The sequence below is a fragment of the Enhydra lutris genome, unplaced genomic scaffold (genome assembly GCF_002288905.1).
Source record: "Enhydra lutris kenyoni isolate GAN:26980312 unplaced genomic scaffold, ASM228890v2 scaffoldscaffold48, whole genome shotgun sequence".
In the NCBI taxonomy this organism is placed as follows: Eukaryota; Metazoa; Chordata; class Mammalia; order Carnivora; family Mustelidae; genus Enhydra; species Enhydra lutris.
The window spans coordinates 17255962-17272378 of NW_019154132.1; the positions used below are offsets into that span (position 1 = coordinate 17255962).

General features: G+C 39.3%; 1 protein-coding gene across 1 annotated transcript in view; it reads right to left on the minus strand.

Annotated features, from left to right (window-relative positions):
• The window catches only part of LOC111156659 (DEK proto-oncogene), a 32604-nt gene extending 16419 nt beyond the window's left edge, over positions 1 to 16185 (minus strand). The window contains exons 1-7 of the mRNA XM_022517688.1: positions 15978 to 16185; positions 15427 to 15589; positions 12320 to 12421; positions 11960 to 12069; positions 10821 to 10915; positions 9491 to 9611; positions 3964 to 4152 (exon numbers count right to left, since the gene is read on the minus strand). Coding sequence (XP_022373396.1) covers positions 3964 to 4152; positions 9491 to 9611; positions 10821 to 10915; positions 11960 to 12069; positions 12320 to 12421; positions 15427 to 15580 — 771 coding nt within the window. The 5' untranslated portion in view covers positions 15581 to 15589; positions 15978 to 16185. The remainder of the gene's footprint in view (positions 1 to 3963; positions 4153 to 9490; positions 9612 to 10820; positions 10916 to 11959; positions 12070 to 12319; positions 12422 to 15426; positions 15590 to 15977) is intronic.
• Between the last annotated feature and the right edge of the window lie 232 nt (positions 16186 to 16417).

Below are 16417 nucleotides of genomic sequence, written 5' to 3' on the forward strand. Positions count from 1 at the left end.
CCAATTCTAAACTGCTCTCCTCCTACTGCCCTAACTAAGCAAACGTCCAATAGCCAAGATGGTAAGTTTAAAACAACTCTTCAATAAAATCGCTCTTGGAAAGAAAGGGCTTCTTAAGAAAAGGAGGATTTGGGGTGCCTGGGTGGCTCAGTGGGTTAAAGCCTCTGCCTTTGGCTTGGGTCATGGTCTCAGGGTCCTGGGATCGAGCCCCGCACCCAGCTCACTGCTCAGCGGGGAGCCTGCTTCCCTTTCTCTCTCTCTGCCTGCCTCTCTGCCTACTTGTGATCTCTGTCAAAAAAAATAAATAAAATCATTAAAAAAAAAAAAAAAGAGGATTTAAAACCTCTGTGAACCACTCACTGCCTATTACTGAAACAGAACTCCAGGTACAGAGAACCTCCAACAAAATGTCCTAGCAATTACTGGCTAACAGGCTTAAATAGGACACGTTTTCTTACAAAACACTTAAAAAAAACCTGACAATTATTTTAACTACGTGATTTCCAGTGACTTCAATCTTACATTTAAGAGATAATAAATTAACTTACAAACATCCTAGTCTTCCACACAGCTACATCTGAAAATGACCAGCTGAATGAGTAACACTCAACCCCACATAACTGGTCAATGGACAACTGTAACTCGAACTGGATTTCTGCTTCAGAGTCCTGACTTTAGCAATGGGACATAGATTATTTAGTCCAAAGCCCTCAGTTGACAGAGGAAATCAAAGATAGCATTTATCCACCCAACTTCATACATAGTTACTTACTCCAAGAATCTAAAATAAAACAAGAATATGTTAATGGGGGAGAGGCCTTTCCCCCCTCCCCGAAATTCAAGATTTTTTCTTTATCTGACAGAGCACAAGCAGGGAGAGCAGAAGGGGCAGAGGGAGAAGCAAGCTCCCTGCTGAGCAGGGAGCCCAATGCAAGACTCAATCCTAGGACCCCAAGGATCATGACCTGAGCCGAAGGCAGACACTTAACCCACTGAGCCACCCAGGTGCCCTGGGGGAGAAGTCTTTTATTTAAATGAAGGAAAAAATCTGTCTCAGGAAATAAACAGAATAAGTAATATTAACTTAGTAATTTTCTATGAAAAGAATCTACCAAAAAATTCTATCTACAGGCAATTCACAACTTTTCCAATCAACCTGTAACTCTTTTGGCCTCTTAGAAAAAGAGGTCCATGGGGTGCCTGGGGTGGGGGGGTCAGTCATTTAGGCAGCTGCCTTAAGCTCAGGTCATGATCCCAAGGACCTGGGATCAAGCCCCACATCAGGCTCTTTGCTTAGTGAGGAGCCCGCTTCTCCCTCTCCCTGCCCCTCCCCCTGCTTGTGCACTCACTTTCAGTATCTGTCAAATAAATAAAATCTTAAAAAAAAAGTAAAAAGACGTCCTTTCATAGTAATAATAAAACATAATGCCGCCTGTGAAGTCCCTAACAAAGTTAACACTTAACTAAGTCCTCAAAAAAATGGAAAAATAAGGGAAAACACAGTTACCATAGAAATACTGTTCCTCCTGTTAGTACTTACCATTCATAGGAACAGAATCAGAAATAAAGTGGGTTTTTTTTTTTTAAGATTTTATTTATTTATTTGACAGAGAGATAGAGAATACAAGCAGGTAGAGTGGCAGGCAGAGGGAGAAGCAGCAGCAGACTGTCCACTGAGCAGGGACCCAATGCCAGGACCCTAGAATCATGACCGAGCCAAAGGCAACCGCTTAACCATCTGAGGCACCCAGGCACCCGAGAAATAAAGTTTTTTCAGAATAGTCCTAAATCTGATATAGCTTTTAGAGCCATGAATAATAGAGTTATCAAGGAAAAAAAAAAAAAGAGTATTTCTCAGTCCAGATTTTACTAGATTGTATTTTAGAATGTTTGTCAGTACCAGTCCAAGGACAAAAACCAAAGAGGAGAATGGAGCGTTATGATATAGCATTTATGTTGTGTGACTTTATATGACGGTAAAAGTCTATTTGTGTTTTCTTTTTTTCCTACATCGATTTTCACCATTTGACCTGGGTTTCTAGCAAATGATCCTTTTTTATAGTCCTGTAGAAAGGCTTTGATTTATAAGTGGGACAGTTCCACTTGTGATCACTGTCCAGGAACCAATATGGTTACAAATCAGAGGTCATCTATATTACAAACTTCCAAGTAATTCTACTTAGCATAGGACAATCATCTGGAAAGCAAGTAAGAAAATGAGTATAAAACACCCTCACCTTTTAACCTGCCCCTTAGCAATGACAGGAAGCCTAGGTTTAGGAATACTACATATGATAAAAGGTTATCTTAATACTATTAGTAACAGCAGCAGCTAATACACAGTACTTGTACCAAGCACTGCTCTAAGTGGTTTAAACAAAGTCACTGAAATCAACCCTTTGAGGCTGGTCCTGTTATCAACTGCATATTACAGATGAGAAGCTGACACATACAGTTTATAAGTAATCTGCCCAAAGTCATGCTCCAAGATACAGCTGGGATTTGTACCCAGAATAGTTTCTGAAGCCCATACCCATAATCACATTGCCTCTATGGAAAAATTAAGTATTTATATTCTATGACAACTTTTCATGCTTTAAATCTGCCTTTAAAAAGGTTTTAGGAAGCATAGTGAACACATGTAGTAACAACCCAAAATCTGTTGAATGAGGATGATTATTACTGCAAAATTGCTATTATTACAGATTCACATATAAACAAACCTGTTTCCCTCTTGATGTCCCTAGAATCTATTCCATAAAAAACCTCAGAGCTGAGATTTCTCATCTTCCTTTGCTCCAAAAATATATTATGAAATACCTGCTAGACTTGTAATATTCTTTTGTAAATTATTACGCAATTCATACTTAGCTTTATAGAAGCTAAGTCTTTTTTGTCTTTACAGAACTCTGACATTAAAATAATCATGGATTTTATGTACCTAAAAACAAATACACACACATACAAAATCAGAGTTCATCCCATCTTTATTCCTTCTAATCCAGGAGTTACCAACTGGAGGTGACCCTCCTGCCCCACCCCCAAGGACATCTGGCAATGTCTGGAGACATCTCTGGTATTCACAACTGGAGGTTCGGGAGGTTGTAGGGGAAGGTGCTATTGTCCTCTACTGGGGAAACATTCTATAAGGCACAAGACAGCCCTCCACAACAAAGAATCACCTTGGCTTAAAAAAGTCAAGCCAATTAATCAAGTCCCTAAATAAGACAAGGAAGATGACCCAATTTACATAGCAAGGTCTGACAACTGCAGGAGACACCAGAACAAAGTTAAAACAATCTCTACCAAAACACTATTAACCAGAGTAAGAAATCATCTGAGGATATGCATCAACAAGAGGGTAAAGCTAACTTTTTAAATGGCTCAGCAGCTCTCCTCCTCCTGAAGTTTCACTTGGGAAACTAAATATTCTCAAAATTTTACAGATATGCCCAAGTAAAAGAAAACGGCAGGCATTCCTAGGTGATACAAAACTTGCCCACCCATCAAATAAACTTCAGACACTGTTCTTCTCATTAAATAATCCCCAATGAGTTGAGAAAACCTTGCTTTTTTCCATAAAACAGAACAAAATGCCTCAAATCAATCATAAAATACTAACGTAAAAAAATTCTCAATCTGTTTCTTTGGGTTCCTGTTCAGTGCATGCACTGCTCTCCCTTCCCATTTACCTACTCTAATTTTCAAAGTCCAGCTCAAATCCAGCCAACCTCACTCCTCCAACTCCAAACTCTCGCATGGCCATAAAACCAAAAGCTCCATTAAGAGAAAGAAAAGATCTCTACTTAACTATTGTTGTGTCTTTGGAATTAAAAACAACCAATATGGCAGTAACAGTTTCTAGGCTGGTTCCTGGCTATACCTATCACATGACAGGAATATTTAACTCTCCCCATGGAAAGAAACAAGGGGAAAAAAACCCCAAAACACCCAACATTTTACCTCCTCTTCACTTTCTTTATCTTCATCATCTGAAGACTCTTCTTTGTTTTTCTTTTCATCTTCATCACTGCTGGATTCATCTGACAGAATTTCAGGACATTTGGTTCGCTTAGCTTTCCTTGCCATTCCAGAACTGTTCCGTTCCTTTTTGTTGCCTTTGCTAGAACTTTTTTTAGATTTTGGCAATGGCTGTGTACAATAAAATAAAGATAACACCAAAGAGTGGTAATATTTCCAAGTCAATCATTTTTGGTAGCTACTTATCAACTCAATCATTCTTGTTCCTGTCTCAAGAAGTATTTCTAAACTTAGCAGATTTACAGAGAACAATTCATCTTTGAAGTGTCAAGTTGATCTTTTTGTCCACACTACCCTTTCATTTGTGTTCTAACACCTAGGTAAGACTCTTCACAAATGCTAAAATACATACTTTGTGTTCTGACATGGGATTAGAAGCCCAAGCACACACTGTATTAATCTCAGACAGTTATTTACACTTTATCAAGGCAATATTTTGAGTTAGACTTGTAATTTATCTCATTGCTATAAGCATTAAAACTGTCAATGCCATCAGAGAAATACAAATCAAAACCTCAATGAGATACCACCTTACACCAGTCAAAATGACTAAAATTACGAAGTCAGGAAACAGATGTTGGCAAGGATGTGGACAAAGGGGAACCCTCCCGTGCTTTTGGTGGGAATGCAAGCTAGTGCAGCCACTCTGGAAAACAGCATGGAGGTTCCTCAGAAAGTTGAAAACAGAGCTACCCTATGACCCAGCAATTGCATTACTGGGTATTTACCCCAAGATACAAATGTAGTGATCCAAAGGGGCACATGCACCCGAATATTTATAGCAGCAATGTCCACAATAGCCAAACAATGGAAAGAACCTAGATGTCCATCAGCAGATGAATGGATAAAGATGTGAGATCTATATATCTACATATAGATATATATATACACACGCGCGCGCACATATACAATGGAATATTATACAGCCATCAAAAATTGAAATCCTACCATATGCAACAAGGTGGATGGAACTAGAGGGCATTATGCTAAGCCAAATAAGTCAATCAGAGAAAGACAATTATCATGTGATCTCACTGGTATGAGGAATTTAAGAAACAAGACAGAGGAACAAGACAGAGGATCATAGAGGAAGGGAGGGAAAAATGTAACAAGACAAAACCAGAGAGGGAGACAAATCATAAAAGACTCTTAATCTTAGGAAACAAAAAGGGAGGGGAGGGAGGTGGGAGGAATGGGGTGGCTGGGTGATGGGACATTGGGAAGGGTATGTGCTATGGTGAATGCTGTGAACTGTGTAAGACTGATGAATCACAGACCTGTATCCCTGAAACCAATAATACACTATATGTTAATAAAAAACTAATTAATTAATAATCTCATCCAAAAAACCAAAAACCTATTAATGCCAGAGATTTTTGCTTTAGGGGATCATCCAATCAAAAGATTGCAGATATCCATAAAGGAAATAAAACCTCACTTTACACATCCTGAATTTATGAACTATATAGTTTATATTCATATTACTTCTGGGCTCTACTTTCAGTAATGCCAGAATTATACTCTCATTGATGATTCTAAATATGCAATTAGTGTTGGGATGTTAATTATAAAGCTAATTAAGAACCACAAAATACATGTATTGCTTTTACTCTGATATTTAATTAAACCACGCATATTTAAAAAGCAGAGATCATGCGAGGAAACAATCTGATTATATCAACCGGCAAATTTAATTCTTAAATGCTTTCTTAGGGGAGTATTTGCAAGCTTATGAAATTGGAAACCAAAAAATAACCTTGCATAAAAGATCTGAAAAGATTTACCCTGAGGAATTACAATTTCCAAAATAATAGGTATCTTGTTTTTATTTTGCCTTTATTATTTTCTATAATAAGCAGAAACAGTAAGGAAAATTTGGTAACATAACCTTATGATATGCAACCGTATAAATGTTAGAGGTAACTTTAGGAAAAATCTCTCATGAAGCTAGCAGAATCACAGATTCTTTCTCTTCTAGAAAGTTTCAGTCTTAAAGGTCACTGTCCCCTGCACAAAAATTAAGAAAAGGTGGCTGTTTTGTGTATGTAGTGTTCTCCGGCTATGCACAATCCACAAGACAGCCTCTAGCTACCCCCCAAAAACCTATCCTTCCTAAAGGCAGACTGGGCAAGAGTTAATGTAGGTCACTTCAGGAATTTTAAGTTAGTAGACCAGTGATATTTCTCAGAGGGTTGCTCTATAAGGGTCTATTAAAAAACTTCCTTGAATGTACATAGATATCCTTATTATGTGACCTGTTACTATTACCAACTAGTACCAGGAACTAAAGCTATCTGTATAAATTCTTTGATCTTACTGGAGCAAAGGTGACTCACTGTCCAAACTATCATATGAAATCCAGGACTCAAACATATTAGAAAAATGTGGTATCCCTTACTATCTAAGTTCAGGAACCAGATACAGGTAGTAAGAATAAGATCTGTATATGGAATCAGTAGTAATATGATGGGTGCAGGATAATCTATGCAGGAAGTGGAAGAATACGTTAAATCATTCAAGTAACCAATTAAAAAAAATACAACTTCCAAAAATAAGGAGCTTTAAAAAAAAGTAACAATACATAGATGTTTTAGAGCTTTCTTATACTGGTTCTAAAAATAGCTGACTCTATTAACCAGAATCCAGTCTCAAAAGCATCATCCCTTTTTAGAAACAAAATCCGAAAAACAGATAATTAAGGTAGAAGTACAAAAAAAGGATAGTAAAACAATGTTAATTCAATAATTTTATTATTTTGAAGAAATTAGTACTAATAAATTTACAGTTTTTCTTAAATGACAAAAAGGTACAGTAGTGTAGAAAATAACTTGAGATTGATTATCGTTAGATTGAGGATTAGTTCTCACAGAATCTTGCACAGAAAGTGGATGTGTAAGAGTTGGATTCCATGGGGGGAGGAAAGGTGGGGGAGCCTGGTGGTGGGTATTAAGGAGGGCACATACTGCATGGAGCACGGGTGTGGTACATAAACAATGAATCTTGAACACTGAAATAATAAAATTAATTAAAATTTTTTAAAAAAGAGTTGTATTATGTAAGGCTAAAAGAGTGGTTCTCAGAATATGGTTCATGCACCCTGGGGTTTCCCGAGGCCTTTTCAGAAGCCCACGAGGTAAAAACTATTTTCATAATAATATCAAGACATTATGTACTTTCTCTTTTCACTGTGTTGACATCTGTACTGACTACGCAAAGGCAAAGGTGACTGTAAAACTGCAGGCACCTTAGTACCAAAGGCGGCGGAGGCCACCAACTGTGCTAACAGTCACTGTATTCCTCACAGCCACAAACTAGAAAGAAAAAAAAAAGGTGTTTCCTTTAAGAACGTCTTTGATGAAGCAGTAAATATTGTATTAACTCTCAACCTGTACATGTCTTTATGCAATCTGTAACAAAATGGGAGGTACACACAGAATATGTTCGCTACACACTGAACTTCACTGGTTTTCTCAAGAAAAATCCCGTGCACAACTGAGCTGTGAGCTAAGCTAGCTACCTCTTCCATGAAACACCGTTCGTAAAAGAACCGTCAAAGTATGCCTATTCAGACTTAGATATTGAAAAGACATGTGTTCAAAATAAAGGTGATCCTGCCACTGTAAGGAAAACAACGGATGGTATTTACTGCCAATGACTAATGTCAAAACTTTAAATGGATTACTCACATCCGTCACCATGAACTAACAGTCTCCCAATACCTAAAGATTTTTCTGATGAGACGGTGGTTATATTAATGACTTTTTGACAGTGTTTAGTGGAAATGTGACCACATCTGGAAGATCCGCATAATTCAGAAAAACCAGTAAGTTCTAAATGGTGAATGCAATTACAAAATCATTGATAAAAAACCCAAGAGTTCAATGACTTGGTTTCAGAGACTACATTATAATGAACCTTTAATAAACTACTACTGTGGAGTTTTGGTACTGTATCAAAGGAGAACACACGTAATTATCTCCAGGTCTTTAAAACATTCCTTTTTCTAACTACTTACCTGTAAAAAGATGATTTCCTTTACATACTTTAAATAAAAAAGTCACAAGTGCAATAGACGGAAATGCAGAAGCAAGTGAGAATAGCCAGACATGAACAGACTTGCAAAAATATATTCTTCTAATTTTTTGGGAAGTCTAGTTATTTTTCATATAAAATATTACTTGCGTTAACATGTAGTAGGCTTACCATTAATTTAAAATTTTTTCAGTTTTTATTTATAATATAGTAAATATCAAAATAACACCTATAAAAGCTTCTGGAGTCCTCATTAATTTTTAAGAGAGTAATCAGGTCCTAAAAACCAACAATTAAAAAATCACTGAGGAAAAGAATATAAACATATCCCTCATAACCTAAGCAATTTAGTAATGTCCTCCGGAGAAATGGTATTCAATTGTCACATGAAATTGCAGTCTGCCCATAGTAAAAACTTACAAAAACAGATAATCTCTCATCTTTAAGCCAATTCAAAACACCGAAACAAAAGATTTACCATGGCCCTTGGGTTTTCAGCTGCATGACAATTTATGAAAATATCCTTTATCAGTCTTTACGCAGCTAATGATAGACTGGACCAGCAGCAGATAAAACCAAAGTCCCAGAACTATCTTCTGATTCCTAATCTTTATGACTTCTCCCCTCACTGAAGGTATGCCCCTGAACTCCTAGGTCCTCTAGATCTCTTCATAATTTCTTTACTATCAAAGTAAGGAAGAATATTAAAAATATTTACTGACAAACTTCAAACAAACTGAAAAGGCAAGGTCAGGTAAGTTAACACTTCAATAGACATTTCAAGTCAGTCATGTCATTTGTTAAACAATTCGGGCAAACCTAATCTAAATTTAAGGAAGAATGGGGGAAAGTACAAGACCATTTTACTTTCCTCTTTAGCTCCTGGGCTCTGCTGATTCTGGAAACCCAATCCAAGAAACATGTAAGAGTCAGTTTGGGGTTTTTTTTTGTTTTTTTTAATGTTCTATTTTCATAACCTTATTCCAGTGTCTAGAAATCATCCAGTTCTAATATATCCCCGTCTTATCTTTTCTGACCTGGCGAAAGGTTGCACACCCTCCCTGACCAATCCAACACCTCACCCTCAACTCAACCTGTTTCTATTCTTCCAGTGCCTTCCAGATAGACATATAACCCTGGAACTTTGTATTTCTGTCCATTTAACTTAATTTAGTGAATAATTATTTTTCTGAATCTTATGCCTTTTTTATCTGATGAGAGGATGTATCTGTGTGGCTTCTATGTTATTTCTATCATGAAACTGGCAGATACATCAACAGAGGTATATTCTTTGAATGCAGAAGGCAATACTGAATATTGACAAGAAATGCTAACAAACTAAATTGTTCCAAAGAAAAAGTAAGGAGAGACTATGAATACTTGATTTGTTACTGAAATAGCAAAAATTGGTCCTCACTTTGCCAGAAGGCTTTGGATGCATTAAGAAATTCAAGATCCTCTTCACCAGTTCACTATTCACACCTGATCTCTCCAAATCAAGAACCTCGCAGATGCTCTTTAACATGGCATTTCTAAATCTAAAACAGAAAATGAAAGAAACCCAATTTATTATGCACCGAAGTTTATAAATATTCTCCACAACATAAAAGACAATAGCTAGCAAAACTGGCTCAGGTACAAACATTAAAAAAAACATCTAATGTTTCTCCAAATCTAAAAAGTACTTTCCTAATAATCTTGACTAATGTACAAAATACAACCAAATATGGTCACTGATAAATTGAAAACACCATTTACTAATTAAGTTTTAAAGAGAGTAAAAAGAATAAATGAAGTTGGGGCATTTGGGTGGCTCAGTTAAGCATCTGACTCGAGCTCAGCTCAGGTCTCAATCTCAGGGTCAAAATTCAAGGCCCATGCTGGGCTCCACACTGGGCATGCAGCCTACTTTAAAAAAAAAAAAAAAAAAAAGGTCAATTCCCTAGGAAATAATGTAAGAGGTTTGCAGCACTATAAAATTCACGATTTGACAATGCTTGAGGTTGGTGATTAAATACTACATCTCCCCCTTAGCACTCCTACTATGACAACATTTTGATGAAGAAACAGGTAATCATCTTTTTTATTTAGAACTCTTAAACTATAGGGGATTTAACAAACAAAAGCTCTTAATATAACATCTTGCTTGCATTATGGTAAAGAACAGTGTTCCTATCAAATTATCTTCAAAATAGTTTAAATGGTACCTGTAAGTTCGCAGAACAGAATGGCTGGCAGAGAACAAGAGTGGGGGAGATTTTTCACTATATTCCCCTTTGACTTTTTGGACTACATGAATAACTTCTGTATATAGTTCTTCTAAGAAGTAGAAACGTCATTACATGTTGAGTTTTTAATACTCCTAACAGTCACTATTGGAAAGTAATGAACATCCTAAGTTGATAGTTATGAAGAAAAGTCAGATCTTGGCACTTAAAGCAAAGAATTAGCAGTCTACTAAAAATGTCTAAATGAGGGGCGCCTGGGTGGCTCAGTGGGTTAAAGCCTCTGCCTTCGGCTCAGGTCATGATCCCAGGACCCTGGGATCAAGTCCCGCATCGTGCTGTCTGCTCTCAGCGGGAGCCTGCTTCTCCCCCTCCCCTGCCGGCCTCTCTGCCTACTTGTGCTCTCTGTCAAACAAATAAATAAAATCTTTGAAAAAAAATGTCTAAATGGTCATATTTAAATGATTAAAAATAAACTTATAACACATTGGTCAAAACACAATACTTAAGAAAATAACTTACTTTTTCAACATTTCTTCCTTCTTTTTGTATTGGACACTTCCTTTTTCAAATGGAAAGCCACTGAACTGACCCACATTCTTCTTTAACGAGGACACCTGAAAATGTTTCCCTTATTATTAATGCTATTTATTACCCAGTGATGTACATAAGAAAAAAATTCAAAGCCAATATCTTTATTTTTGTATCTGTCTCCCACTTACACCAGTGGTTTATTCAGCACTTCTTAATCACAACTGAAAACTGTACTTGTTACTAAAGTATTAACATTATAAAAGGCTTGTAAGTTTAATTCTTCAAAAATAACAATTTCACTTTGAATGAATTTCCATCTGGGAACTTTTACTGGCAATTATAAAACCACAACTAAATGTTATCTGACAACACTGGGGAATGTGGAAAGTTACTTCTTAGAAAAACTCCCTTTTCTTAAATAACGCAAGTCACTATTAATATTTCCCAAATCAGTCAGTCATGGATTTTATTCTTTGAAAAGAACAAAGGACCTCCAAAAGTTAATACCATTTAGCAGTAATAAGACCTGCGTATATCAGACTGTAGTGAGGATGACATGAAATTATACCATGCTCCACACATTTGATTCTAACCGCAAGCTTCACTTTGCCCATGCATAACCCAAAGCAAAGTTTCCTCAATTATACAAAATATTGAAGTTGTATATACAGTGTAATTTGGTAAATGATATACTGATTTGTTCCGACAAATTCCCTGACAAAAAATTACTACCTAATTTACCAGATATCTGCTCAAAATGAGATACAATTATACTGAATCATTTATTCTGAATAGCTAGATATATCCAAAAAATAAATTTCTTTTAATACATTTAAAGATCACTAAAAATCACCACTATTTGGATTTCACATTTTGAAATTTCAGTTTGGCATAAAAATAACTATAGTACAAAGCCTGGATATTACAGTCCTAGTGCTAATATCTAACTATATATTCTACAATAAATCATTTAATAAGTATGTGTCTCAGCTTGTTCACTAGTATAGTACAGAAATTGAACTAGTTGATTGCTGAAGTTCTTTCCAGAACTAAAATTATGCTTCTTTTGTGAAATACATTAATACATAAATATGTTACTAGGTTAAATATATAAAAAAGGTCTTAACTGTGCCTGGTCTGTTGTAAAGCAGTTTATGTAGATTTCTAAGTTCATCTGTTTTCTTTTTACTCAGGAAGAAATGTATCCTTTCGATTTCACAAAGTTTCTGTCCCTTTCCTAGAAAAAAAGAAAAAAACAAACACTGTAATAATTAAATATCCTTTATGCGTTAATACATTTACAAAGTCATTTTAATCACAATTATTTTACAGCATAATTTACATATAGCTTTTGCTGAATAGGGCAAACTAAATAAAATTATACCCATAATATATAACTACTTAATCAACACTAAAAACTAAGCACCGATGACCATCATTTTGTACATTCAGGCAGTTTTACCATAAAATGAAAAGAACAAACTTACCTTGTGCAATGGTAAATGGCTCTCTCTGTAAGGAAGAGACTTGCATGGTCAATCTCTCTACTTTTTTCTTTTCCCTCTTGCCTTCCACGATGAGACTTTTTTCTAGAAATTAATTTAATACTTCTTAAATAGCTAAAAGCTTAAAAAACATGTTAACACTACGGATAAACATGTAGAAAAACCCTGCAGAAACCTCTAATACCTTACTCTTCTTCTGACCAAGACTCTGAGAAGCAAATGATGAAAGAAAGTTGAAAATACTTCATGATAAGTTAATAGCATCACCAAGTTTTTTTTAGAGTAGCATTTTACTTACCTGGCAACCTCACCAGGGATCCAGTTAAAAAAAAAAAAAAAAAAAAAAATCACAAAGCAAACAAAGTTTTATTGCACTACAGCTGTTGCCAATGAAAGTCTAGTGACTGCAAAATCACCACAGCCCTCACTAAGCCTACTTTTTGATTAGACCTAATTTTGCTGATTGTGATTTAGTTTATGGTACCTCATCAAACAGCAAGTTTAGACAGAGATTATAACAACTTCAAAAACATACAAAGAAAAGCAGTAATTCAGTAAGCAGATGAAAGAAAAAGAAAGACCTTAGCTAAGGCAGAGCAGCCTGAAATTGCTATAAATAGGGTAAAATTCTACCAGTTTATATTTACTGCAATCGACGTCACTTTGTAGTTCAGTAAATGTTTATAACAATGGCCATAAATCATTCTAAAAAAGTTAAACTGTTTATAGTACAGACTGCTTTTATTAAAAAAAGAGACTAGATGATAAAGAACATATACTTTAAAACTTAAAACACTGAGCTTAAATTTCCAAAACGATTTAACTACTGAGATAAATTCAGATAAAAAAAGCGGACACTATCACTGAAGGTCCTTTCATTCATTCAACTGAATTGTTTTGTGCAAAGCTTCACTAGATACTAAAGGGGGGATGAACAGATGGTTAAGACACTGAGTAACTCTTGAAAGAGATCACGTCCACTGGTAGTGATGAGACACAAACATACTCCAAGCAGAAGATGATAGAACACTAAAGGAAATCTACAAATAAAAGTTCTTTGAGTTGAAGAGAGTAATTATTTTTGGATTAAGGAAAAAGGATCAAAACACGAGTTGGCTTTGAAGGATAGTAAGATTTGGAGATGTAAGGATTTGCACAGAAAGAATTAGGAAGGATAAAGGGATTCCAGCAGGTATATTCCGGCAATGGTGTGCGGAGTGAAGAAAACGCACACTACCGCAAACCGTGTTATCAAGCTACTTCCTTTCCCTGAGTGATTTAAACCATCTGCTCACCTCTGATTACCATCCATAAGCTAATGACTTTCCTGATCTCTCTTTAGTCAGGAGTTTCAAATCAGCTATCAGGGACAACAACTGGACAGCTCCACTTCTTGTCTTATAGGTACCTAATGCAGTACGCTCAAAACAGAAGTCATACTCATCTCCAAACGCGCTCACCTCTGTCAGTTCTATCCTTCAGAAAACAGTAATATTGTCAACTCAGCTCCCGAAGACAGAAACCTGAAAGTCATCTTTTCTAGCTCCTCCCCAACCCAAGTCAAGTCAATCCCACCTTCATTTGGCCCAGACTACCTGCCTTGTTTCTGCGATGCCTCAGCTGCACAATTTTCAGGGCTAACCAGTATAAAAACCTTTACAATTTTAGTTGTTCCACAAACACCTCAAATGAGGGAAGAGAACAATAAGCAATTAGAACAAGTACAGAATTGCTGCTTCGGGGTAATTTTGGGGGAAAAAAAAAAAATCACAACTTCAGCTACCATCAGTTCCCCAAACATTGCTATATATCTACCATTTGTAGTATTTTTTACTTGATTTGTATAATTTTCCCTAACACACAGGAATGCATCATCTAAGTGGTATCACAACCCTATCTTTAAAAAGAAACTTAAAAACAAAAAATTAGGAGGAAAAAAACACCTGGAGGAAAACTTTGGCCTAGTAGTTGAGATCCTGCAGCCAATTTTCAGTTACTGCATTATGAATAATTTAGGAGTAAATTTGTATATTTTTCCTAAGCACTTTTGTACTTATAAGTGTGGAAGTGCTCCTTTCTCAGAACACCTACCACTTTAAACAAACCATGTAATCTCAAGCCAGATTGTACTCAGAAGGTGCTGACCATGGGCGCCTTTAGACTTAAAAGAAACTGACAGTTGAACCCGGGTCTAGGAAAAAAAAAAAAACTTCCAACTTCTTCCAAAGTCTGGCTGAGCCGGAGCCACCTTGCCGAAACAAACCTAGACTGGGCTAATATCATCGGAGAATTCTAAGAACTGTGATCTGGATTTTTAAGTGGCTGCAGACGTTTTCAGAAGCTGGCCCTGCCCCACGCGTGCTGGGGAAAGCGATGCTGTACCACCCCCGAATTCTGTCGGGTTCTTCATGCCCCCAGGTAACTACTGGTTAATACTGCTCTTCCGCAACTCCACAACTGAGACCGCTTTCGGAACTCTTTCACAGCTCACCGCTTTCATATTTAACTACTTTCTCAAGCAGCAACAGCTTTCACTGGTGTTTCCCCGTGAAAGTTAACTCCCCCGAGCCTTTGAGAAGGGCCTCTGCTGACGTTCCGCAGAGATACCGAAGTTGTCCAAGTACTTCCAGGACTAGCAAAATAACGTCTTTAAGTCTTCATGTGGTTTTTCAGGAAAGACCTCGCCGTAACGTCCAAAGACAGAACAACACCTGTACTTACATGAGCAAAAGATGGAAGTTAAAAACGGCTGCCCTAGCGACTTCAAAAGCTAGCGGTTTTAAAAAAGCACATCTGAAACTCAGAAACGTCCCGTCGCAGGCGAAGACGCTGCGAGCACGCACTGCTGGCCAGAAGTCCACCGCACTCCGAGACACGCAGCAACGACGCTAACACGTTCTGTCCTACCACCTGGAACCCATCGAGTTAATGCTCCGCTGTTGCACAACCCCAAAAAGGGATACAGCTCGGAAACATTCTCGCTAGAGATCCCTTCGATTTGGCGTCTCCGGGCGCAAAAAAAAAAGGGCGGGGGGGGCGCAAGAGGGTTTTCTGTGAAATCCATCACCAGGGACCCGACTTTCTCCCACCTTTTTCTTCCTCCTCCTCCTCCTCTTCCTCCTCCTCGTCGTCCTCGTCCTCCTCTTCACTTTCCTCTCTCTGGCCGGGCATTTCGGGTTCTTTCTCGGACGCGGGCTGGGCGGGGGTTCCCTCTCCCTCTGCAGCTGGGCCCGAGGAGGACATGCTGTGGACCTGCGGGCGGCCAGGAAGCCACACGTCTCGGTCCCCTCGCTCCCCGCGGCAGGAACGGGGCGGCCGACGCTTCCCGGCCCCGGAACGCCGCGGGCCGCGGGAAACCCGACCTCAAAGTTGCCTCCTCCCTCGGCCGGGACAGCCGCGCTCACTCCCCAGGGGAGACTTACCTGCGGCTCCGGGCATTCCCGAGGCGGGAAACCGCGGGCACCGCGCCGCCCCTCCCTCCGCCCGGCCCGCGCCGTCCCCCCGCCCGCTCGCCCGCGCCGCCGCCGGCCGCCCCGCGTCCCCTCCCCCGCCCCAGGCCGCCGTCCAAATGGCCGCTGCGGTGCAGGCGGGCGGGCCCGCGGCGCCCTCTTGGCCTCCTCCGCCCCGACGCAGCCCTCACCGCGGGTGCCGGCCGCCGCGGGCCTGGCGCGCGAAGGCACGAAGAGGCTTCGGGAGGCGGCGGCGAGCGCCGAGGAGGAGGCGCACGGGCCGCTCTCTGGCGTGACGCTCGCGCCGCGCTCTCGGCTCCCCCGAATCAACAAGATTTTCAAAATGGCGGTTCGGGAAGGAAAGCGGGAATGCGGCGGCCAATCAGGGCCGCGAGCTGGGAGTTGGCGCGCGCGGGTGGGGGAGGCGGGGCTGCCGGGCGCCTCCGCGGGGAGCCCGGGCCGGGGCGCGGCCGCGCGGGGTCGCCCGGGCTGGGGGCGGAGGGGCGGCGCGCTCTGGGGCCGCCCGGGCTTCGGGGCCTGGCTCGTGGATCTCTGCTGCGGAAGCGTGCGGGCCGCGTCCGGGGCGGCAGGCCGGCCTGACTGGGCTGATCGCGAGAACGCTAGGGGGCCT